Source organism: Maylandia zebra, linkage group LG5 (assembly GCF_041146795.1).
Source record: "Maylandia zebra isolate NMK-2024a linkage group LG5, Mzebra_GT3a, whole genome shotgun sequence".
Lineage (NCBI taxonomy): Eukaryota > Metazoa > Chordata > Actinopteri > Cichliformes > Cichlidae > Maylandia > Maylandia zebra.
Genome location: NC_135171.1, coordinates 37716774 through 37743435, shown reverse-complemented (window position 1 = coordinate 37743435; position 26662 = coordinate 37716774). Strand labels below are relative to the sequence as shown.

The window sequence follows — 26662 nt, the reverse complement described above, 5'->3', positions numbered from 1 at the left end:
ACCAGCAGAATCTCCCCTCCAGAGCTTATTAAAAGTTGAACCAAGGTGACAGAAACAATATATTTATTTTATAATATGATACAGTTTTACAAAGAAACACTACACTATTGTAAGAATCCACATGAATAAAGGGGATGAAAGAGCAAAAGGTTACTTTACATAAAAACATATATATCCTTTATCTGATAAGCTTCATTATTTGGAGAGAGTTAAATAAAAAGATGGGAAAAGCTGAAATCTAACATTCATTGTTGTAATAATTAAAACAATGACTGGACAACATTTTTTTCCTGGTAGTCAGGAGGCTATCTGTCTACTATGCGATATAAAATCTTGAAGTTTCCTCACGTGTGAGCAATCAGTAAAGAAAATATTTGTTTTCTTAATATAAATTTATATTTTATATGTATGTCAAGTACGCAAATGGTTATATGTATAAATGTTTTTCCCCTAACTTGTTTATCTTGATATTCATGCTAACATTTCACTTAAAATAATAATAATTATTATTATTATCATCCTTTTACAGAGAAACAGCAAAAAACTGCACCTTTCCCTGGTGTTTTTGATGTTAACGCTAGGTTTTGAGGTTTAAGCTAAAAAGCGCCAGAGGAGCAGATTGAGGTACAACTGCACATCATGTGGTTGCTGCTGATGAGCCCGGCGGAGTGACGTCAGCCGCAAGGTGAGAAGGATAACGTGGACTGAAAGCGGAGGAGAGTGTAGCCTCGGTCATCTCATCCCGTCCCATCTGCTTGTTGTCATTATCACTCACAGAAAGACTCGCTGCTGCTGCTGGACTACATGGAAACACATTCTTTCCACGCTCGGTCGAGCCTTCGGACACCGGGGGCGTCGACAGCATTTTCACAGGTAAGGAAACCGGTTTTATTTGTTGGACGCGACGCTTTGTTTCCACTTAGCCACCTACCCTCCTTTTTTCTAGTTTGGCAAGCACGGTGATATTTTTTTTCTGGTTAAAACACAAGTCTTATCCTACACAAAAAGGCTGTCTTTATTGAAAATATTTCTAGAGCTTTGTGCAATTTTTCTATTGCATTCGCTTATAAAGGTTTCTGGTTGCTAGGGTCTCTGAACCTGTTACTATGGGCGTTTTCCGCCTCACGTGCAGCTGAGAGCCTGAGCCTATACAAAGTGTTGATCCCCCTAATTTTAATCGCTGCATATTATGGTAGCAGTATGCATTTGTTCATGTTTTAAGCCTATACTCTTTTTAGACAGTTTATAAAATCTAATATTGGAATATATTGATATGTGTTGAGGAGGATATTTTAGGCTTCATCTAAAAACTGCAGGTTCTGTGTTCAGTTATAGATAAACTATGTAGACACTTTCCAAATCACCTCAAACACATCCTTGGTGCTTCAGTAGTATTTGTTTATTTATTATGAGCCCGATTAGTAGTCCCATAAACCTGTCCTAGTCTTCCTGGATTTTAGTTAAAACAGCATTACATTACTTTAGGACACAACAAACCACAACAACATGAGCAGTTCCAGCAAAAACAATTTTTAAAAAGTTACTTGTTTACATTTTAAATATTGATTTCAGTGTTAATTTAGTCATTAAGGGTGGATCAGTGTTTTCATTGCTTTACACAGTATTACTTTGGCTCTACTTAATGCAGCTGCATTGTAAATGTTTGTAGTGATAGGCCATTTAATAACAAGCCTAACAAGTTCTTTTTTGGGGGGCGGGGTAGTAGAGTCTATCCCCCTTCAAAAAAAGGACATAGTTGGTTAATTACCTGTTCCGTGAATTCCCTTGTTGTAGCAGTTAGCAATTATGTTAAGCATTCCCTATCACAAAATACCTTAAATAAGTAGAATACAGCTCAGTAAAGTGTAAGACAATATGTTAAAACAAGTATGTAGAAACTAATTTGAAATCAGTACAGTGAAATATATTAAATTTAACAAACCAAAATAAAACAGGATTAATGCTTTTTGCTGTTGGTTTTCAAGTTAAGAAAAAAAAAATCTCTTTCAATCCATTGCTTTAGACTGGCATGTGTCTACAGTTTTGTGTACTGTAGTGGTAGACCCTTTAATATCCTGGGTTTTATGATTGCTATTCACATGGATAAAAAGATGTGGCCACTGTGAATGTTCTCTGTAAACAGGAACAATTTTTGCTGCACTGGTAAGAGATAATACCTGCAAAAGCTTGGCCAGTCGGTGTTTGCTTCCAGGTCCAAAGGGTAAGGGTAAGAGTCAGTGCAAAATACCTCTGTCTTGTAATCCACTTTAGCTCCATATGGCAGAGGAGAACGTATTCTAGCTTTCATTGCCATTAGACTAAGCCCTGCTCTGCTCAGCGAACACATCTATGTTCTGGCAGCCTGTCTGTTTTCAATAGAGAGAATATAATGATGTCAACGACTTGGGATAGCTCAGTAGGTAGAGTGGTGGCCCCATGATCGGAAGGTGGGGGGTTCGATTCCCCTGAACAGCTACCCTGAGGTACCCCTGAGCAAGGTACCGTCCCTACACACTGCTCCCCGGGCGCCCAATGGCTGCCCACTGCCTCACTGAGTGAATGGGTTAAATGCAGAGAGGGATTTTCCCCACGGGGACCAATAAAGTACACTTTCTTTCTTTCTTAAATATTAAGACTTAACCTGTGACATCTCATCGCTTCAGTCGTTGCCCTTTTCCAGCACCAGAGATGACAGTGTGTGTTTGTGAAAATGCTCAGTGAACGAAATGCTCAGTGAACGAAATGCAGTCACTGAAATTGTTTTTCTTTTTTAACCTGGTCAGAAGAGATCTGGTTACATGCTGCAGATCATGTTCCTGATCATTTATTGTGGTTATGATCGTGTAAGTGTAGGGTTTCAGGAAAACAATATCATTGTATGCTTTGTTGCCCTTTCACTGCCAATTTATGAAGTAGAACTGAAAGTCAACAATGAAATACCTTGAGCCTGATCTTCTGTGTAGGGTGGGGAAAGAAGGAATCTTTTCTAAGAATGCAAGCTGTTATCATAAGCCTTAAGGTGATTATTATTTCTTATGAACCAACCGGGCTTGTGCGTCTTTCATGCCAAGCATAGTCTCTTGAAGTTGTAAACACAGCAGAACTCGCCATAGTTAGTCCATGTAAGCCCAGCTTGCCTAAAATAAATCTTTCTAAAACCTCAATGAGCCAAATTGGAAATGCTTTACTAATTAACTGAAGCTGAACTGTTTCAGGTAACCTACTTTGAGTTCAATCATGTCATGAGAAGCAAAATAGAACAGCAAAGTAGTGCATGAGCCTCTGTACAGTTTTAGTCGGACTTTTAAGGTTTTTACATTTGGTTCAGTCTCAGAGCTTCACCCAGGGACGCTGAGTGATGCATCGCTATGTTCATATGAGCAGATAATGAAAGCTTTTCCCCAACTCACTTCCCGTCTGTGCTTTCAGAAGGTCAACCACACGGCCCCGATGACTTAGTGTGCCGAGCTAGTGTGGAATTCGATTGCTGCAGCTCAATTCTGCCCGTCTGTATGTATACAGTGAAAAAAGCATGTGCATGACTCATTTTTTTCCCCATCCAAGAAAGTGTTTTGTACATGTTCACCAAATGTTTGCCTCAGTGGTTTCTGTGGAATTGTACTGGTTATGGTTGCTCTAATAAAAACATGCTAGCATGGGCTGCATGGTTATTTGATGATGCAGTTCACCACATCGCTTTGTTTCTGTGAGCTTCTGTGTCAGTAAATAAGCGAGCATGCATCTGATACACGGCCAGGTTTTTGACTGTGTGTGAATATGAGCTGTTGCCACTCACACTGTGTCATCATTTGCTTGGATCTGGAGGTGTGGATGAGTCTGCCTCAGTCTGAGCTGCATGGCTATTTTAGTTTACATTTTTTAGAATCTCTTAGCGAGACAGTTTCCTTTAAGAGAATCTGAGCAGGACTTTGAAACTGATGTATTTTAATGGGAAAAGTCTTCTTAAATGGTCCAAATTCTTCCCTTGTATATTAATTGATAAGACCAGTCTGCTGAAAATTTGTGTTCAGGATATGAAAACTTTTGTCCAGAAACACAAATCTGTGGAAACTGTGAGGCTTTGTGGCTCTATAACCACATTTTATCCTAATCTGTCATCTTTTATCTTTGAATGTTTTTCTTCCCCACCTGTTTTCTCCTTCACTTCCCTGTCTTACTCCTCCCTTTCCCTCCGCTCCGCAAAGGCTCAGTGGTCTGTTTGCCAAGAGTAGAAGAGAGCAGGGCATGAGGCTGAGCTGGCTGTCACATGCCATCTGCGGGGTCACATGAAGACACGCCATCACGTTCTCTACTCTCCTTTTTTCCCTGGCGTATCTCTGAGCCAAGGAGGATTGGCAGATAAGGTGTGAAAGGGGCTTGAGTTCAGAGGAAAGCCAGTCAGCAGTCAAAGTCAAAGAAGACAGCCTGATTCTAACTTGCAATTTAGTGTCTACATAATTTTATTATTGCCTTACAATATAAAGCGCCTTGAGATGACTGTTGTTGTGATTTAGTGTTATATTGTTATTGAATTGAATTTAAATAGTTTAGGAAATCAAATACAGAAACAGGGACCTCAGAGACTTCAGGTTGGCGTATTAAAATAAACAAAGAAAAATAAGGAGTGTGTTAGTGTCAGCACAGAGCGGATGAGAAAGCTAGAATCTGAAGAGGTGCCCTGCGGCCTTCAATTTGTTTTTGTCTTGTTAAACACAAACTGAGTTTTGAGAGTCACTGGGACCACTGCCAAGCGCTGAGATGCCAGTAACACAGAACGTGTATCAGGCTCGCCAGGTAAACTGTCAACAGGAGGACGCCGTGTGTTGAGTGACTGCCGTGACTTGACATGTTTATTGGAGTAGACACGGAAGCTGTTCGGTGGGGGAACATTCTTGTACAGGAACTAAAATAAGATTTACAAACAGAGTTTTTTTCATTGTGTTAGTTATGATACTCTTTCTTTTTACAAAAATCTAAATGAGCACCTATTTCATTATTTTTACACCACACCTCACTTTTATGTAGGCTAAATGTTGATGGATGGGACAGTGATGTAGTGGTTAGCACTGTCCACTCACAGCATAACAATTGCAAGTCCAAAGAAATGCATGTTAGTTAGATATGCAGGAAGTTAGTTTTCTGGAAGATTCTTCTATGTTTAACATAACTGAAGCATATAGGAGTCCCACGTTATGTCATAGCCGTCTCTACGTTTCTCAGAAGACACCATTAAATGACGAGCATCTATGTCTCTAATTGTTTTTCGTGCTCAGGGCTAAAGGACAAGTTAAAGACACAGTTTTGCAGATTCCTATGCTTGGGTTTAAGTAAATCAGTAAGTGAATATTGTAAAGGATGTTTCACATTTTTCTTTGTTCCAGTAAATGATGTATCTCCAGCACAAGTTAATCCAAAACTTAATTCCAGCCATAGGGCTATTAAGACAAACATGTTACTTTCTGTGCTCCATCCATTTGTTCAGCCCACCAGCTCGAGTGCCGTCCCTAAAAACCATTCATATGGTATCTCTCCTCTGTTTGTCCCAGCCTCGTCAGCTATTCAACCAGTCAGCTTCTAGCCTTGCCGAGCCCCCCATGGCGACCTCCTTTCCTGCCTCAGGATGCGAAGTAGTGACGTTTCTGCCAGCACAGTCAGACTGTCCTTGTTCTAATGTGTTTGTGCATTGAGGAGATTACAAGGAAACAGCTTGCCAGGGGCAGGCAGCTGCTGTTTCCTACAGCTTGCAGCAGTTTCGGGGGACAACAGCAGGATGCCATGGGGGAGAAGCGGCTCGGCGGCCCTGCTGCTGTTCTCTGGCAGGGTTATTGGACGATACAAGGCCAGGTAGGATTAGGCTGTCGGGGTCTGCTGAGGCTTGCGGCTCAACTCTAAGCCAGCTGAAATGTGGTGTCACTTTTGTTTGTGTGTCTTTGATTGAAAATTTTGTTTTGCTTTTCTTTATTTTTCCCTTTTTGAAGAAGTTAAAACATATAACTTTATTGATGGATTCATATTTATTATTTGGACGAATAATATATAAAAATTTGTTTCTTTATGCTCTTCTCTGTGCACCTTGGTGGTAGGTGAATCTCTATTCTGGTGCGCTTTTTTGTAAGATTTCGGTGCTTTATAGATCTGCTACATGCGTTTGTGATTTTCCATGTCACAGATCTTACATGCTGGGATGACTTAGGAAAAAAAGCATTTGCTCAAGGCTGTGTGAGCTAATTGTCGCATTCTCTGTACTCTAAGAGGCTTTCAGTAGAATTCAGCTATAAGGAAGAAACGCTGTGTTACTACACAGACCTCTTTTTCAGTGGATTGCAGTATTCCTTCACCAGAGTTGTTGTTGGGGTTACTTTGTGTTTCCCACCGTGCTGAGCATGAAGGTAGACAACAGGGTCACGTTTTGTCCATTCTTCTCTCAGAGTGGATGGCTTCCTGTTGATACTCTGTCTTAATAGGAGGTCTATTCAACAAAGAACAATTACAGCTGCATGACATTTTCAGTATTCCTTTTTTAGCATTAGTATGAAGCATGTTCTTTGTTTTGTGGCCAAGCTACGTGGCTTGCTGGCAAGCTGAGGAGTATTATTACCCGATTTAAAATTAAACAATGATTCTTTTCCTCCTGGTTCTTGAGTCAGCGTGGGAGAAAATTCAAAGCTAGCTTTATTCCTCTTTATAATCCCTCATCTGAGGGGAGTTAGAGGTATTTTTAGCTTGAGTCCTGCAGTATTTTCAGTTTGTATGAGTCTTTGCACAAATTCAGAACACAGCAGGCATGGCAACTTTAATGTATGAGGATATTTCTTCAAGATTTTATTAAAACAAACAAATATATAATCTATCAGTAGACAATATAAAAATGTTTTAGGCCCCTTCCCCCTCATTTACCAGGTGTTTGTGTATTCACGTCCCCAGCTGATATGTAGGACATCAGCATGACAATAGAGTATTGAGAGAGCGAGGATGAGTCACTGATTGAGTGAGGCCTTTGGGGGTTACATACTCACAGGCAATGTTGACAGACCTGTTGCACTTGAGAAACTTTCACTTTATGTTCCTCTTACTCTGTTGTGCGCACATACAGCACACACATCATATCCTCTGGTCACATTACAGTCATTCTTTTTCTAATCTTTACCCGTGCCCAAGTATGCAGTTGAACGAATGCGTCTTTCTTCTACATATAAGGTATGATTTGATGCAACCTACTGCATCATTAGCTGTCTGACCGCACGTTTGTGCAATTTGTCAACACTTTAAAGCTGGGTTTTTTGTTGTTGTTTTTTTAAAAGGGGGAAAAACTCATCATTAGAAACATTTGATTTAATTATTTCTGGTCACATACATTGAAGAGGGGATTAAAGTGCTTCATCTGGCCATCTAAGAATCCTTGATTAATGAGCTTAACAAATGTCGTCAGGCTCATGCTCAAAGGTCAGTAAAGTGTCTGAAGTGCTATAAACATGTGATACAACATAAAACAAGTAAGCTTTTGCTCAAGGGTTCATTGTTTCTGTCCACTTAGGCTACTACTGTCCTAAAACAATGACTGTTTTGTGTTTCAGGGTAAGCATTTTAAGCCAGGTTTTGAAATGTGACAGGTCATAGATGTCAGTTTGAACCAGTAGGGAAGAAGATGGCAGTCAGGCGTATAAGGCAGGGCGCGTCACCTCGGAGTAACATGGGAGGGGACAGGTGTGAGTGATGTCTAGATGCTCACGGAAGTCGTCACTCCCTCTTGCATTCCTGCTCGAGCTTAGAAACATGCCACACAGCCTGAGCCACACTAAAGACGCTTCCTGTCACCTTACAAGAAACTAGAGCTGCGGACAGATTCGCTTCGCTCTCACACAGTGTTCATCAACCGGGACTGGATAAAGCTAGATTTTGTGCAAGACTCTAATTCCTGGATTTCTTTAGGAATGTGGATATGGGAGGTAGAGCGGAGGTAGTGGTGAACACGCTCATGTCCAGCATGCCCAGTACGCATTTTTCACGCTCCACACCGAGCCGCTTAAGGCTCCGTCCACAGACTCAATGGAAGGGCAAGCGCGTGAAGATATCCTTTCACAAGATGAAAGCCAGGTAGGTGTGAGAGTTAGAGACGGAGCTGGCTCACAAGAGCTTTGGTGAAGGTTTGGAGTGCTTTCTGTTCTTGAAGAGAAGTGGTGCAAATGACAGGTTCTGCGGTAAAAAGAACAAAAGGTTCTGCGAGGTTACGGTAGATTTACTTTTCGTTGAGAAGTCTGTACTTACAGAAGAGTTTTAAAAGGGTGACTCTCTTTAGATTTTTATCCCAACATTTATCACATGTGCTAACTGTCTCACAGTTTACAGACAGTCATTGGTGAGATATAAAAGAGTTTCACCTGGGTCACATATGAACTGCCAGGTTCGTATGTGATGGTTTTCATAGCTGCATGTGAGTAATATAATGAAGCAGCTTTTGTGTGAACAATAGCCTTTATTACATCACTGATTATTTATTTCATGGATGTATCATTATTCGCTTTATGGTCAAACTAACATTCATACTCCTATTGGCTGGAGAGTTTTGATCAGCTTCTATAAAGTATCTTTAATTATTAATTTATTCATTTAAATCTGAGTGGAGCTGGTAGAGGTAGGTGTTACCAAGATGGTGTTTATTATATAACTCTCGAACAACTGAAAATTAGTCATCAGAGGAGACGGGAATATGTAACTGTCAAAGTTAACACATATGCCAGACATCTGCTTCTCAAGCACTTGCAAACTGCATAAAACAGTTGGTCTCTGGCATGCCTTGTGGTATTTTCCATTGTTTTCTGATCGTTATCAGCAGACAAACGCATTATTGAAGGCTTGTTGCCAGGATCATTGCAACTATAAAACTGTTGGGTTAGGAGCGATCGTTGCTCAAGAGTTGGCAGTTCGACTTGTAATCGGAAGGTTGCCGGTTCGAGCCCCGGCTCCGACAGTCTCGATCGTTGTGTCCTTGGGCAAGACACTTCACCCGTTGCCTACTGGTGGTGGTCAGAGGGCCCGGTGGCACTGGTGTCCGGCAGCCTCGCCTCTGTCAGTGCGCCCCAGGGCAGCTGTGGCTACAATGTAGCTGCCATCACCAGTGTGTGAATGGGTGGATGACTGGATGTGTAAAGCACTTTGGGGTCCATAGGGACTAAGAAAAGGGCTATACAAATACAGGCCATTTTACCATTTACTATCAATCTGTGAAGGTGGATTTATGCATCATTTTTTGCAGTTAATTTAATGTCTGTTGTAAATAATTCATGATCTGGATTCTTCACGGTTGTGATATATTTTGGGAAGAAACATTGTTTGAAATGTTCCTAAAATTGCTGAAATATTTGAGATTTTCCATTGAAATTCATTGGATTGGGGTAGGTACTGTCAGCTAGTCTGTATCCTAGAGTACTGCATGTGTGTTGGAATGTAGCCTCACTAGTTTCGAGATCAGAAAACAAATGGCAAGAGGCCATTTGGTTCACAAATCTCTGTGGAGCTGTTACTTAATACAATTTGACAGTTACGAAAAATAATTTTTATTTTAATTCAGTAGAACCACTTCTATTGTTAATAATAATCTGTTTTAATAATCTGGTAACTGATGTATTCATGTTTAATGGTGATGGATCTTGGAGTACAAAGTGCAATATCAGTGAAGAACAAACTTATATAAACTTTTGTGTCTCTGTTTCTCCGTGCTGTTACTTTGCAAGAAAAGAACCGATCATTGAAAATCTGTTGAAACTCACACCTCTGCCACCACCACCCGTGCCCCGCCTCCTCTGAAACTGGTTAGGAACACTACAGCACAATATGGAATAAAACTAACCAGACCTTGCTTTTGTTGACTGGTGGCTGATGTGGGCATCTGTGAGGAACATTTCGATAAGCTCACCAGAATTACAGCTGAAAGTATGACGAGTATTTTCTGATAAATATTACTTAATGATAAGCCACCAGGCATTCCACAGAAATTCCCCAGCATGCTTTGGTATGAGTTTTAACATTTGGTGACTTGGAGAATGTGACCAGGCTGCACACCAATGGAGTGAATCATTGATGTGCAGTCAGGCTACTTCCTGTGTCTGAGATCGCTGGGTCACATTTAATACTGGAGGGTGCAAGTGCATCTGCCAGCGGAGTGTGTCCTATTGTTGGCACAGAGCAGAAACCCTTGTTTTTCAGTTCTGTGCAGGAAATACAGGCTGCTTTTCCTTGCATGTGTACGGAAAGGAGACTCCGATCAGATTTATTCATTATAGAGCTGCATATTTTGTCTTCCATTGTTAGTATGTGACATTCACAGAAGGGCGTAACCCTGAGGAAAACAGATTTCACATTGTTACAGTGACATCTAGTGGATTTGTGGGGTACTTTGCCTCCGGGCCACATTTCACAAGAACAATAGAGACCCCCCTTTGTGTCCATTTGCGCCGTCTCTCTCCACACTCCTGCCCTCCCTCCATCCCACTCCTTTTGTCTCTCCATCTCTCTGGGCTCTTCCGGAGGATTCACCCTCCCTGCACCACCCCAGTCTTTGCCATTCATCCTGCGTTTGTATGTGCCTTTGTGTTTCTATCCATTTGTTTGCATGCATGCGTGTGATTTCTTTACGTGTGTGTATGTCTGCACCAGAGATCCCAGCCCCACCGAGATGAGCGTGGAGCCTTGGGCCAGCCCGCAGGACCAGGCAGCCGCTGAACTCTCTCACAGCGAACACACGGACACGCCGCCCTCTCAGGATCAGGAGCAGCACCCTGATAAACTCTGCCTGGACTCGTTCTGGAGTGAGGTTGAGAATATCCAACAGGGGAGTGGCTACGCAGACGACTGCAGCAGGAGAGATTCGAAACACTCCGAAGGTAAATACTGCAGATCCTGCACTGATTGAGGAGTAATGTAAAGAAAGAGCTGAAAAAGACACTCGCTTTAGTTTATGTGATAGCATTATAAACATTTAGTGCTTAAAGCAGCTGCTAGTGAAGAGTCTCCATGAAATGATGCATTAGCCATGGCAACATATCAGGTTTCTCTCATGCAGCAAAGTAGTGCTTGTCACCATGACAACACCATCAAACAGTCTGTGGCAGAGACTGTTTTATATGCAGGAGCCAAATAGCCATTCATGAATACTGACTTCTAATAGGAGTGCTTTTTTGTTATGCCCATTCAGATGATCTGATTGTGTTAATTCAGTGGATCCTTTTCATGTCACTTTGTAACAGGGGTGCTCTTTTAATTTTGCTACTAATGAATAGTGAGTGAGTGAGTGTTCAGTTTTATGTTTCTTATGGCTGAACATTCACTAACTGCTGTATTAAGTGTTGAAGAGCAATTGTTTTAAACTTCGCACTCAGCCCAAGTTATCATTTTAAAGCCTTTGGACCACCTACAGTTGTTTATACTTCAAGTTTAGTTATTATAGATCACTTAGACTGCAGCCAACTGAGTGAACTGTTGGCCTTGTAATATGTTCCCTATTTAGAATTATGGATATAAAGAGAAGTTTCATTAAAGGTTTTTTTTTTTTATCTATTGGATTGGTTTCCTGGTACCCAATTTACATGTTACTTTACATTTTTAAGCAAATATTACCAAATAGTGTTCTAGTAAAGCTACATAGTTAGTTGTAGTAATTTAGTATTATTTGAAATACACAAAACTACTTCAGAGTTAATAGGGTTGAGTCATTCTGCATGTTTAAATGCATTTTATACAGATCATGTCGTTTTTGGTGTTTTTACATCCCAGCGTTATATTTATGTGTTTCAGAAGGAGAGCAGGAGGAACAGTGGTTGGCCGATGCTGGCTTGTCAACCCTCATCAGTGAGGACACTGAGACAGTAGACAAAACTGCCCTGCTGTCCACTCTGACCAAGACGCAGGCTGAAGCCGTTAAGCGTCGAGTAGAGACCTACACGCTCCGCAAACGGAACAAACCGCCACCGCGTGACGTTCGCGACATATTCAGCTCACAGGTCAGGATGCTCAAATACTGAACCCTTGACTGTATCTGAAAAAGGAAATTGTGCAGTAATGATTGTTTTACATTGTAGAATATCAGCCACTAATTAAAGGAAAGCAGGTAATTTGCATGCAGCTTTTCTTGATACACGCACATCAGCTGGTTTCCCGGGTTTCCGGTTTCAGCACTGCTGCAGAAACTGTGTGAAGGTTAACGCAAGTGCAGAATATCTGTTTCTCATGCGTTAGATTATACAGTAAAATGTAAGAGACTCAGTTCCCAGGTAACTGTCGTGACACATTCAGGGTCTTCTATTGTTCCAGCGATGCTGTCTTGTTTGATGGAAGAACTGATCTGTCACAATGAAGGCAAATCACATGTAAAGGCCATGCTTTGTCCTCAGAGACAGCCTTAGAGGGGAACAGAGACACTGTTCTTCTGATCCTTATCAGTGCTGTATCAAAGGAAACACCCTGCACAGACCATGTCCCTTCACTTAGTGGACACAGTTAAACACACACTTAATTCCCAGGGGTAGAGAACACACATAAAGCTGATATTTATTAGTGTGACTTATTGTGGAAACTAACATGTCCGTGATCTTCCTCTACAGACCCTCGTGTCCGAGTCTCAGCATAGTGAAGACCCAGCACAAAACAGCATGGCATCGGTAGCCAAGTCACCTTTATCAGGTAAGAGCTGCTCACCTTACTTAAAAAAATTACTAAAGGGAATAACAAAGTGGTGGAGGCACTTTTTAGTCTATTCTAAAACACTGGCTGAAGTCATTTCAGTAAAATAATTTAATCAAACTTTTCTTTGAGTACCTGACTCAAACCAACCCTTTGTTTGGATTTTCCATCACTATTGTGTCATTTTGATAATGACTCACATGTTTAACTGCAGTAGATGATGAAATCAGGTGAGCTTCGGATTTCTGGGGGCCTGATGAAGGTAGCTCAGGCCATGGCTGCGTCATCTGTTTTCTCATTGGTTCATATTAATCCCTGGATAACCACTGGCCTCTGCTTAATGCTGCCTGTGTGTATTTTTTTTGCCAACTTGACAATCCTGTTTCTCATTTTCATTTTTTCAAAAGTATTGAACACATGCAGACATCTGATAGCGAGGAACAGTCATGATTAACACAATAGCATACTTGTCTTACAGATGAACTTTTGGCACAGTTAAAGGTGTTGTGACGTCAGTATTCTTGTTTTTATGTGCTTATGCAATGATTTGTTTCCCTGATTTAGCAGATAAGACACAAAGTCTGTTCACAGAACATTTCCTCATATCAGGGCTTCCTGTACATTTTTGTCCTTATCGTTCTTTTCTTCATATTATACATTCCCTTTTTATTTTGGAGGTTAGTTTTGTGACATTTCTACAGTAGTCTTGCCTGATTGAACTAATAGGCCGGTGTTTGTTTATGGAAATGTTTTCTGCTCAGCTGTGACCCCAGAGCATCAGCGAGGTACTCCCAAAGATGAATACTTCATCACTGATGTGGCTTATTGTGAACAGGCCGTCATCCTCATCAAACAAGCCAAACTGCCACAGAATAACAGCCAGCGCAGGAAGGAGGACGGCACCCTGCCCGTAAGCACCCAAACAGTTTTCACCTCTCACACTCATTTTCTAGGACAGCTGCAGCTTTCAGAAGACTTCTGGGGTTTAAATATGTTGCTTTCTGCTTTATAAATGTTCTGGTGATAAAATATATCTACTTGTACATTTATTTCTTTTGTTAAGAAAAACTGTTGGCAGAAAAGATTTCAAAAGAATAAGAGAGTGCTAGTAACAGCGTGATTTGCGCATCAAGTGGGCAGTTTAGTTCAATTTAAGCTTAGCTGTAAAAGAACTTACTGTCACTGTGCTGATGAGCGGCTTGTTTCACTCAAACCTTCATGAAGATAAATGACAAGAACAGATTTTTTCTAAATGTTACAGCATGTTTTGCCGAAAGCTTTTAAGTCTTACAACATCTTGAGGCCTCAAATATTCAACAGCATCACCAACCGGCAGGCTGTTATCAGAAAAAAAAACAGTAATTACAGCTATATAAGGAAAAAAAATCAAGGGGTGAGGGCCACACTAACAGAAACCAGTGTACGTTTCAGTCGCTGATTGGATTAAGACTTTCATGTAAAACCACATGCGCACAAACACACACACACATAAATGTTATTATAAGCCATTTGCAACAATCAGTGCTCTGCTGTTGCTTAGATAACAGGGTTAAGGAGATAAGGAATGATGGAATTAGCCAGAAACAAAAGGAGAGTTGTTGTGTCACAGAGTCCAGCAGCTTTATTTTTCTATTTCAGGCTGAATAAGTTTGCTCTGAAAAAGGGCAGAATTAGTGGTTTTAATTAGTGAGGTTACATGTACTAACACACTACATAGAGATAAACTTATGTAAAGTACATTATAATTACTTTATTATTTACAGAAATTAATTTGCATGTCATGCTTGTTCTTTTCATTTTTCCACTTCCATTCTTTTTTCTCCCTCTTTGTACATTTTCTGTATTCTCTCCCTCTTCACCTCCACTTTCTAACTTTCAACTGCACTCTGGCCCCCTTCTGCTTTTCCTCTCCTTCCACTATCGCCTCCCCAGCGGGTCATCTGCCCCAAGTGCCGTCTTGGAGTGACTCGTATTCAAGATCTCTCCCACGCTGACATGAAGAAGGTGCGTCAGTTGGCTCTCATCGACATGACGGCGCTGTGCGACCTCCTAGAGCTGGAGGTCAAAAGGCACAAAACTGGCAAGAGGAAAAACCCAGGTGTGATTTCATTCACCATCAGGTCGTTACAGGAAAAGCACACATAGAAATGTTTGAGGCATACTGTGAGGGTAGTAGCTTTAAAAATAAACACACTGGAGAGAAAATGATGATTTTAACTGTATGTTGTGTGTTTAGATTTTGCCATCTATATAAACCTGACAGCTTTTTCACTTCCGCCAACTATTCCTGTTGTTTAACCGATAGTTAACTAGTTTAACAGTGGTCATGTCCGGTGTACTGACGAGTTGAGTATATTCAAAATCTTTTTTACATGCGTATTCTCCACACAGAATAGCACGAAAAACTAGACTAAACTGTGGTTACATATTCTTTAGAAACAATCAGTCATAAATAACCTTCAAAAATGTGGGTTAGCAACAGTATAGCAAAAGCAGTGACCCGTCTCACACAAAACATTGAGACTTTGCCCCGTATTCTGTTCGGGCCAGATGTTTATATGAGGGCAGGCATGACTGACTCTTTGGTCTTTCACAGAGAGCCCGCTCTTTGGAGTCCCACTGGCCACGCTGCTGGAGAACGATCAGAAACTGAAGCCCAGCGCTTCGATTCCTCTCTTGCTGCAGGAAGTAAGAACTCTGAAAAATATCTGTGTCATGTGTCCTAAACAACATACATACTGTTTGTGCATATTGTGTTCTATATATGATGTTTATGATTCAAATCTGTTGATCGCACAAACTTCACAAACATCTTCGAATCAAAATCAGAAAACAGGCCCCGTGTCCTCTGCATCTGAAACACTTTGACCACACCCTGTTTGTAGCAGCAGTTACTGAGTATAACCAGCAGAGGTGATCGAGAGATTCTTATCTAACGATGCTCAACTCTGCTGACGTCTTTCTCTCTCTCTCTCTGCAGTTGTTGTCATTTCTGGAGAAAAAGGGAATCGATTCGGAGGGGATCCTGCGTGTCCCAGGATCTCAGTCCAGAATCAAGGTACAAGAGCAGGGTCTACACACCTCATTACTGTAATAAATAACTGGATGTTTAAAGCAAAAAAAAATAAAAAAATTTCAAACCAGCCAAAATATTGACACTGTAAAATGTCAGAAATTCCAGATCAATAGAGAGGAAAATCAAATGGCTTCTGCCAACTTTAACTACAGCTGACATTTAGAAAAACAAGGTCCAATGAGACAAAATCAATACAGCTTTTGCAGCTGCTGGTGTAAAGCAGCGCTCACGATAAAGTATTTAATTTCTTACACACTCAGGTGACGGTGAATCAATTAAATATCAGCAGCCACTAGAGGGTGCCAGTTAGCTCTAAAGAAGGAAAAACAGCTAGAACAGATGCTGGGGTTGATGACAGCAATTACACAGAGAGATGTAACTGGATTGGTATTTGTTGAGTTTATTGTTTTGACAGCAAATCAAACAGTTAAAATGTATTAATGCATTTAATGCTTACACAGCGTGACCCACCGGCATCCACTGGCATTTGGTGTTTTGATTTCTGCTCAGGAAGACTGAAATGCTAACACATGAGTCCAAAATGCAAAAAGTACAGGAACAAAGACCATCTGACTAAGATGAAGAGAGGAATATATACTTGATGACTGGAAACAAGGCACAGGTGGGAATGATTAAACAGGTGAAACTAATGAGGGCGAAGCAGACAGTCATAAAGGAGGAACAGGAACAAAAACAGAAATGAGAAACCTTCAGAGTAGAACAGGAAGTAACCAAAAAGAGTAACTTACAGTGAAACATGAAGACAGAGACGGGGAACACAGATTAAGATGAACAAAATGAGCACAAACATTATTCTATGAAAGTTTAACAAAATTAATTTGATTGAAACTATAAATAGATTTTAGTTTAAGTCTAGTCATCCAGTTGGTCCTGTTACATATTTTCTGCATGACTTTTCAAACACAATTAGAGCTAATAATAGAAAAATGTTTGCAGCCTTACACAAGGCACAAATAAAGACTGTTGTCAGTTAAATTTGCACATATACAGATGCACTTGAGATGAAGTATGTGAAAGTACATGAAACACCTTTGATACCTTTGTCCTGAGGTCCATCATCATGAATACATAATTTATTACTGTAAAGGTTTTAAATGCATACAGGTCAATGTGCTTTCAAATTGTCAACGCTGAGTTATGCTGAAAATTTTAAACGATGACTGATCCTTGACATTATCTGTGCCGGGTCGATAGTTTGAATCAACATTTATGTCACGTAGCTCTTAAACCGCCATCTTTTGTGTCTGCAGCTGCTGCAGCAGAACTTGGAGGCCAACTTCTACTCACGGCATGTCAGATGGGATGAAGTGAGTCCGAACGACGCCGCTGCACTGCTCAAGAAGTTCATCCGTGAGCTGCCCGCTCCTCTGCTCACCGCGGAGTACCTCAACAACTTTAGCGCCGTCAGGGGTCAGTCAAGACTAAGTGACAGCTCTTGCTGGATAAAACATCTTTTGTATTTGTGTTATATTTGTGGCACAGTGTTGTAGCACACTGTTGTATAACTAAGTATTTTGGATTGGACGAGAACTGTGTCTGATGTTTGTATTAATCCTTAAAGGTTTTCATTTTTAGGACAAGGCTTTATATTTACAGTGCAGCCATACAGTCAATCAGCATTTCACCGCTAAAGTACCCGAGTATAACTTTGGATCATTCATTCATTGTTGCCAGGTTGTATCAAATTACTGTACAGAGCATCAGCTCTTCTTCCCCTCCTCTTCGCACTAATCTGCTGCCCACTTTCACAGACAGCTCAGCAGGATTCACATCATAATTATAATTATATTAATTATAATAAGTCTCTTCACCTCGACGGCAGCGCCGTGTGACACTTATCTATTCTACTCTGGCTGAAAAATTAAAATTAAGATGAACAAGTTGATACCATTTTAAGAAGTATCCCTGCACTGCCACAAATACATGTGCAGTGACACAGCTGTACTGTAGATCAGTGCATTTACATTAGTTTCACTTTAATAAAAATACAGATTGATATTAATAGAATCTAGCTGGTGTGTAGCTTGCGAGGAGGATCACTGCGATGATGAATGATGTGCGACCGCAGAGACATAAGCTAACAAAGCTAATGGCCACCTGTCACACTGTCATTAATCCTTAGACATACCATTATTCTTTGTCAAACAGAGGAAATGAATTATGTGTGCGTGTGTGTGTTTGTCTTACCTAGTTGTTTCTTCTTTTAGAAATCACAGAGCTGAAACAGAAACTCCACATGCTGAACCTGCTCATCCTGCTGCTGCCCGAGCCCAACAGAAACACACTAAAGGTAAAGACAACACAACACAGACACAAACAGTGAGTCGTGCTCTCAGACGCAGTAAAGCCTTTTTGTTCTGGCAGAAATCCGTGCAGCTCCTTATTGTGGGCTTGTTCGATAATGGAATATGACTTTTCTGTTCACATACCACCTTTGTGCTTTTTATTTACTATATTTACTCACTTTAACTTGTTATGATTTCGTTTAGGAGCACAGCTAAAACAGGTCATTTTAATACATGCTAAGTCAAAGTCAAACGTTGTCTTTACTCAAAAACGAGAAAAGTTCTTTTGACGGCATAAATATTAATAACTTTATATTGTTTTGTGCTAAAGGACTAACATACTTTTAATGCTTTAGTCACATTTTTTTAATACTTGCAAAAAGTTGTAATGCTGCCTAACATGTAAATAAAATAACAGCAACAATGATTTAATCATTTCGTACTATATTTTAAACAGAAAATGTTCATCACAGCAAATTTCATCAAAGCATTTAGAGATTCAGTGGCTTTCTTTAAAGAAAATAAAATGCTGTAATCTTCATGCAGTACTGCATTAAAAACAGACACAAGTCTGTCCTGGAAGTCGGTGCGTGGGCTCAGGAATACTTAGTAAGTGAACGCTGTCTGATAACTCGATATCCAACAAGTCCAGTTAAACCTCTGGATCAGAGCTCATGTAAGATGTGCTTTGGAAGAACATCAGGAAGAACACTAGCTTATTATTAGCACTCAGTTCAAAGGCCAGAATGTGTGAAAGCTTCACATCTGTCTCATTAATGCTGAACAGCAGTGTTGGTCAAGTTACTTGAAAAAAGCAATCTTCCCCAAAAAAGTAATCTTGTTACTCTACTGATTGCTTATTTTCAAAAGTAATTAGTTACTTAGTTACTTTAAAAAAAATTACAACCTGAATAGGTGATAAAGCGATAGATCTTTCAGCCCAATTCTATTTTTTCTGCATAATCCATCATATAAAATGTAATCAAATGAAAAAGTCTCTTTTTGAAACTAGTTTTATTAGTTTTAATCTTTTAAATTTACGCATGAAGCAAACATTAAATTATATGCAACATTCTCTGACTGGAAGAAATTTGTTTAACATTTACATTAACTTTTTTCTGCATATTCCAGCATATAAAATAAAATAGTTTTTTGTGTTTACACTCTTTCAAATAAATGCACGTAAAACACAGCAGAAAAGAAATAAAATCAAACACTCAGAAGTCCTGTTGCTCTATTTTCACCTGTATAGCAGGAGTGGGGCAGGCGGAGGTTTGTCCTGGTGCAGGTGTGTCCTAGCGGTCAGTGGAAGGATCTGGGAGTTTCATATTCCCGTGGCAGCGTACTGTCGGTGCTTGAGCGGAAGTTTAGGGGGTTTTTTCGCTGTAAAAAGAAGTTTCCTTCCCACGCAGTGAGCAGCGAAATCTTTACTTTTTACGAAATCAAACTTAAAGTAAGGTCAGTACTTCCACGCTTTAAACGCTGCACGTCATACTCTCTGCCGCATTTGTTACCGTATATTATCCGTTGTTGATCTGCACACAGCTGTTGCCACGAACGTCGCACTCGCTTACGTCATTGTCATGAGACACTCGCAAAAAACTCCAGTTTTTAGTAACGCAGTAACGCGGCGTGCTTACAGGAAAGTAACAGTAATCTAATTAGCTTTTTTGCAATAGTAATCCCTTCTTTTACTCGTTACTTGATAAAAGTAATTGGATTACAGTAACGCGTTACTTGTAACCCGTTACTGCCCATCTCTACTGAACAGTAAATACATTTAAGGATTCTCTCTTTCTCGGGAAAAGCCTTTTTTATTTGTTTTTTATCAAGATGATACTAAACCACCTTCTGCATTGTATTAATCTTTCAATGTTAATTTAATGTCAAATTTCTAGTATTTTGTAGTGTTACATTGTTCCTTTCACTTGCATGCACATGAAGAAAATCTCCAAGTTTCAGAGCCAAGTTCAAAGTGTAAAACGCTACATGAATGTTACAGAATGTGTGAATGACCCCACGTGTTAAAACTGTACTTGTGAACAACAGGCTCTGCCACGTTTGATGTCACACTCTACAGACTCTACTTAGATTTTCCACAAATGTATCCAGGATGACACTTGACCAAAAGCACTGTTTCATAACACATTACTGTATTGCTCTGCTCCTATTCCACATTTTAAACACTCTGCTCTGTTATATAACCGCTTGCATTAACCATGACTCATTTTCACTAAACACAAGTATGCAGTCATCTCCATTTATAGCAACCAGGAGCTTAAAAGCCACCTGAACTAATTACTTTGACTCCAGCGTCACAGCTGAAACTTTCTGTGCATTAGCATACTTCTCAGCAGAGGTGTTGCAGATGATTCATTCACTGTAATTATTCACTTCATCGTATTTTGTCCTGCATCTAAGTGCTCTCTTTTCTTTTTGAAAGACATTTAGCTATAGATCAGTGCATTAAAGCTCCAAGCTTTAACAAAAGGAAACCTGTATCTGCATCCGTGTTTGCTTTAGGCTCTGCTGGAGTTCCTCAGTAAGGTGGTCTCCAAGGAAAAGAAGAACAGGATGAACTTGTGGGCCGTCGCAACCATCATGGCTCCCAACCTGTTCCTGCATAAGGCTGTCCCAAGCAGACTAACTGAGGGTGGAGAGAAAGGACAGGCGGAGAAGGCGGCGGATGTTATGAGGCTCCTCATCCGCTACCAGGACCTGCTCTGGACGGTAGGACAGAGATCTGAACCTGCAGCTCCTGAGCCACATGCAACTCCTTTTGTCGATCTCCATAAACATTTACATTTTTGATTTATTGTTGTTGCACGTGATTCTTTACATTCTCAAAATGTAGTAATATGCAGCCTATACACCAATAAGCTAATAGTATCGTAATAAACTAGTATTCTGCAAACTAAAATGTGCATCAAAGCTTAGGTTACTGCTGGCCTACTGGCCTGCTTGGTCTGCTGCTGGAGTGGAGTCCGAATCAACCAAAAATCTGATTTTGCAGCTGGTACACTTCTAAAGTGTTGTATTCATTATCATTGTGGGCTAATTTTAATTTAAATCACTGCACAAACACAGGCAGGACTCAGAGCCGACGTAACTTTCTAGCTGGTCAGTTTTAAGCAGTAGCTATTTTTCCTCAACTTCTAAAGAAAATTATTGTATTTTGTATTTTCACCCCCTGCAGAGTAGTCATGTGGTAAAATAGTTTAATTATTTGCCCCTTTTGGGCTCATTTGTACCTAATAGACGTGTTACGTCCCTTTATAAGTCCCAAATGTATTTTGAAGCTCCACGCAGATATTTTTGTAGGGATAGGTTGCCAACTCCTGCTGTATTTACTTCACAAGTTTAATTGGTTTGACAAGGTCACTATAGAAACTTCCAGAGTGAGGCTGGGTTTTTGTTTTTGTTTTTTTTCCTGCCAAACAGTGTGTGAACATTTCTTGGCATGAGACAAACATTGTGTCATGTTGCTCCTCTCTCCAGATCCCTAATTTCCTCATGAGCCAGGTGCGTAGGCTGAACGAGAACAGTAACCGGCGTTACCAGTTATACGATCGTCGCTTCAAGAACCTGCTGAGAAAGATTCACACGGACAGCAGGGAAAAACCGGAGAAAAACTCCGAGGTGAGCTGGTGTCACAACACTGTACTGCTTCTTTCACTAGAGACGCTGCATGCCAGGCCCGAAGGACCATTTTATTAGAGTATTAGAAACTTTCAGTTGGTTTTTAAGACAACACAGTAGGTTTCAGCTGGTGGTGGAGCCGGACAGATTTCTGACATAAGCCGGTTAGGGATGAACAAGTGCACCATGTTTGTGGGAACTTCTACAGTGAACTGTTTTAGCAGTTCCCTAAATTCCCTTTGTAGAAAGAAAGGCATAAGTGTTCAGCTACCGAGAAATCAATTTCAAATACAATAACTGTGAGATTTTATACTATATAAGTATCAATGCGTTTGATATTCAAAGTTATTCCAGATGATGACCAAACAGGAAGAATAAATTGTGCTCTTTTTGTGTCCTGCAGCCACATCGTACAGTGAAAATCCAGGTTGGAGAACTGGAAAGCAGCACGATGGATTATCAGCTTAACTTAAATTCAAGAGCCTCCGACCTTCTCGCCCAGTTTTACCGCCAGTTCCTCAGAAGCCCTGAAAATGGAAAGGGCAAAATGCGGAGGTACGATATCACAATATTAAAAAAAATGTTTTTAATGCATCCAGCTGTGTTGCACGAATCTGTCTGCTCATACATGTGATTAGTTAAAAACAAAAACAGACCCTCATGCATGGTGTCGCGTGCGTGTCTCTCAACAGGAACGGCTCGGTGGCGTATTCGGACTGCGCCCTGTACGAAGTGGGCGGGAATATCGGTGAGTGAAAGTGTTCTCCGACCGGTGCAGCACTGACATTTGCGTGTCTTTCTGCTCACTGAGCCCACGAGTGTAGCAAGGTCTTACGTAATGAAGTGTACAAGCGCCAAAGAGACACGAGCAGTGCATCTGCAGTTATCAGAGCAGACAAATGCTTATTACACACATGTCTGCGCGCTCACATGAGAGCTGACACAGTACAACCGAAACTTTTTGTAATCTGCACTACTTTTGTGGTCGAAAAACTCTAATCTTTATGCTTTAATACAAGTACAAGGATTAGAATTGATTAACAGTCAGCACATTCATAATCAGCTGACAGAAAAATGGGTAGAAACCATAGAGATGATATAAACAAGTTCATATTCTTTTATTGTTAAAGGAAAAACAAAATCATTATGAACATTTTTGTAATGATCCTTGCCATAATTGTTTGATCCATAAATTAATTAATTGATATGTCTTGAAGTTCACTTTTTGTGTGTTATTTCTGCAGGTGAGCACTGCCTAGATCCAGACACACACCTTCTAGATTTGTACAACAGCAATCCTGGAGGAGAGTGGATCATCAAAAGGAGACCCAGCGGCAGCAGGGGGCTGTGATGGATGGACTGAACGAAAACTCAGTTTCAGACTAAACATAAAGGCATCAAGGTCTACGGAAAAATCAAATCCACACAGCCATCACTTCTTCATATCCTGTTCATCCCGTGAGCAACAAGCGAGAGGGAGACAGATGGAGGAAGCGGGAACGGATAGATGGAGAATCTGCCTGGAGCAGAGCCTAAAAACTGTCTGCGATCACACGAACACACACTACCCTCTGTCTTTCTCTTCCTGCCTCTCTCCATCTTCTTCTTTTCCCTTCACTACATCATTTCTCTCCTGCGTTGCAACGCTGAGAGCCTAAAGCTGCCGACGCGACTCATTACTTCCAACAGAGAACCTGCTGCGCAGAAAAGAGGAGAGCGACCGGCTGGACAGTTTGCTTCGCCATCTTTTCTCTCAAGCAATCGTATCCAACCATGAGCGAGCAGATGGGGATGCAGAGCACCTCTGGCTATAGAGAGCTCACGCCCTCTGTCAGGCCAGCATCTGCTCCACAAAAGTGTTTTTCTATCATGATTTATCAGGGCTTTGTAAAAAGCTCAAACGTGATACAAGAGTTTTATGTGCATATTTGAAGAAAATTTATTGTCTAATGCTAAAAGTCAGCAGAATACAAGATTTCATTTGTAAATATTTGCCCGCCTGCATCTCCAGTGATTAAGCTATTATTACATCATCAGTCTCCAGTGTTACCACTGCTCAGTCACTTATACAGCCAGTTCATACAGATAACCCTGGAAATTCAAGTATTCAGTGAACAAGGACACATGTAGCAGGTCAACTTTCAGTCTTATTATGAAATTCTGGATTTCTCAACTTTTGTCAGAAAAAAATAGTTGACCATGAAGTAATACATGAGGTGCTCCATACCTTGATTTCTTTGTTCACCCACCAGTGTTACTTTACCATAAATCAGGAGAAACACAGCTTTTAAAAGCTGATTTCTTTATTCTTCTATCCTGACTTAAGCAGCAAGTTTTCCTATTTACACATTCTCTTTACATCTAGAGCTACTCGTAACCTCATGTAAACAAATTTGAACATAAAACCCTTGGATCATTTTTTTGAAACAAAAATAATGAGAAAACAGCAGCATGACAGAAGACACTGGGCACTTAAGCTGCTGGAGCAGAAGCTAACCTGGAAACAGACAGTTGATCCAGATCGATCCAGATTGATTTTGCAGCTTTGATGACTTAAGTAAACAAAGACTGGGGTTTGTCAGTGTCAACTCCCTTCTTCACCTGTGCCATTCAATGAGGGAAAGAGACCCTGATGAACTGATATCCCTTTATCTGTGAAACCCTGCGATCTCCTGGGCATTAAAATAAAAAAAAAATCCTCGGACTTCCTGAGCTGCACAGAGCAGCGCTCAAAGAGACTCTCTTGGACACCACGAGATTTGGTGTTGTGACCTCAAGGACAGTGACTGTACCTCTAAAGGGAGTTGTAAAGGACACACAGTGAAGCTGGTCTTCTCGTCTTTTTTTAAAAAACACACGAATGAAGGCGAAAACGAGCAAAGTGACTCATGGGGTGTACTGGGATTATTATTATTATTATTATTGTTATTATTTATATGAATGTAATACCGTTGTTGCTTCTTATTCAGTGAGTATTGTGTAGGATAGCGAGACTCAGTGTAACAGTATGATGTGTTAAGCTGCCCATACTCGGTGTGGGAGTTTGCAGTGTTTGTGTTCATAATTGTTCGTATGCTGGCATTTTTTTAATGGATCTCTTTACATCTGTTAGTAGGAGAAGTTGTATAAATATGGCTCATTCATACACACTTTAAGGATAACCCTCTGCAGTAGGACTGTTTGTTGTGAGGCTACTCAAAGCTTTTTCCGAACGCAGTCGAGCAGCAGATGAATGTATTTAATATTTTGTACCGATCGCCAGATGTGAATCGTTTGCTCCTCGCAGACGGAGCCATGTTGGTGCGCCGCGGCCATTTTGTGGGAAGCGTTTCACACACTCCACTCGATAGACGGGGTAATGACAGCCGGCCCGCACCCGACATCTATCAACACCCTCCCCTCCATCTCTGTCACTTCCCTGTAATGGACCATAATGGCAGCGCAGCATCAGAAATGCACACGGAGGAATCGCATTTCTTTGATAAAGCAGAACGTAATAAATGGGCGTTATAAATTCTGCTGCCCTGGACCTGATGACAGCAGTGTGTGTGTGTGTGAGTGTGTGTGCATGCACGTGTGTGATCAGCTTCATTACACAAGTCCAATTGGCCCGTCCCAGGGTCCCAGGCACAGTTCAGTGCCTTGGCACAAAGCGAGCTGATGAAACTGCCTTCTGCTGACAATCAGGAGAACTAGGTCACCTCTGAAGCAGCATCCCGGAGGGCGAGCACCCTGAGGAGCAGAGCACGTGGACACGCATTGTCTAAACCCACACGCTGAACAACAGCGTAAACAGGGGCACAGGTTCACACTGCAGCAGCTTTCTATGATCTATGTTTGTATGTGAATGTATTTGTGTGTGTGTGTGTGAGTGTGAGAGAGAGAGAGGACGTTTCCTCTCTGAAACAGTGTTATCTGTGTGATTACCCAGGGACTCTCACACAACTACATGAAGGACATTTACAGTTTTTAATATATCTGTGAAAATATTTCTTTTCTGTAGAAAGAAAAACTTTTGAAAAATGTTCCTTTTTTTTGTCAATAAATGTGAATCTCATGTTGTGTGAAGCATGATTTATTTTTTCAATATGAGTTAATGGCTGTTGGAAAGATTGCATCAACAAACGCATCATTCATCAGCACTACAGTTACAACTGCCACCTCTCATCCATTCCCTGTGTGCTTATGCACCAGCAGAAAACGGAAACCATAGACACGTGTGTGAAAACAGAGAAAATCTGGTGGTGAAGCATTAGTTTAATCTGCTGCAATAATCAATAGAGAGATTAACCTGGTAATGTGGGCGCACGAAGAGGCCAGAGCTGCTCTGTTCCTTGATTAATCATCACCAGCTCGCCTAGAAAAACCATTTACAACTAAGTGCCTCATCAACTTCAATTATTCAAGGTCTCAGCGTGTCCAAAAGGGCGCTTGGAAGACAAAAAGAGCAAAACTGATGTATCATATACTGTTCGATCATTCATTCTTTCAGTTTTGGTTTGCAGAAAATTTGATTTTAGAGATGCATTTGATATTTTTGGAGTTAAATATTAAGCTTCCGCAACAGCAGATGGAGTTCGTTGTCTTATTATTGTATAAGTTTGTAATGCCAATGTAAGTGTGTAGAATATATCTTGACAATTGTGATTTTTAAAACAAAATCTAAAAGAAAATGACAAATATTTCACACATAATCCCAGATTCCCCTTCAGACCCTACTTTTCTGAGAATGTGCTGTGTGTTTGGTTCCTTTTCAAGCCCCATTCACTCATTTCTGACAACAAGAAGAAAAAAAATCAGACACAGCAGCCAGCCTGCCAGACGTAGGCCCCTTTGGCCTGCTCCAGATCTAAATTACTGTAATCAGCGGATGAATAGCAATCAGCAGCCTTGTATGAGCTGCTGGCAGAACGCCTGACCCCCGGCTCTCTGCACCAATCAGACCGCCACATCCCATTCACATCTA

At 40.7% G+C, this 26662-nt stretch overlaps 1 protein-coding gene across 1 annotated transcript; it reads left to right on the top strand.

Moving 5' to 3' along the window:
- Positions 1-664: 664 nt before the first annotated feature.
- On the top strand, positions 665-25753 carry arhgap40 (Rho GTPase activating protein 40). Its single transcript, XM_012918200.3, has 16 exons — positions 665-685; positions 778-873; positions 10654-10880; positions 11791-11996; positions 12597-12675; positions 13437-13585; positions 14608-14773; positions 15272-15363; positions 15656-15733; positions 17023-17182; positions 17980-18062; positions 20581-20787; positions 21556-21696; positions 22100-22251; positions 22389-22444; positions 22941-25753. Exons 3-16 carry the CDS (start codon positions 10673-10675, stop codon positions 23045-23047), a joined length of 1884 nt encoding a protein of 627 aa, XP_012773654.1. The 5' UTR covers positions 665-685; positions 778-873; positions 10654-10672; the 3' UTR covers positions 23048-25753.
- Positions 25754-26662: the final 909 nt, after the last annotated feature.

Bases quoted from the DNA above. Each gene is read 5' to 3' on its own strand.
- arhgap40 (XM_012918200.3), top strand. From the start codon at position 10,673: ATGAGCGTGGAGCCTTGGGCCAGCCCGCAGGACCAGGCAGCCGCTGAA. The intron at 18,063-20,580 runs GTAAAGACAACA...TGTTTGCTTTAG, and splicing joins CCAACAGAAACACACTAAAG to GCTCTGCTGGAGTTCCTCAG. The intron at 21,697-22,099 runs GTGAGCTGGTGT...TGTGTCCTGCAG, and splicing joins AACCGGAGAAAAACTCCGAG to CCACATCGTACAGTGAAAAT.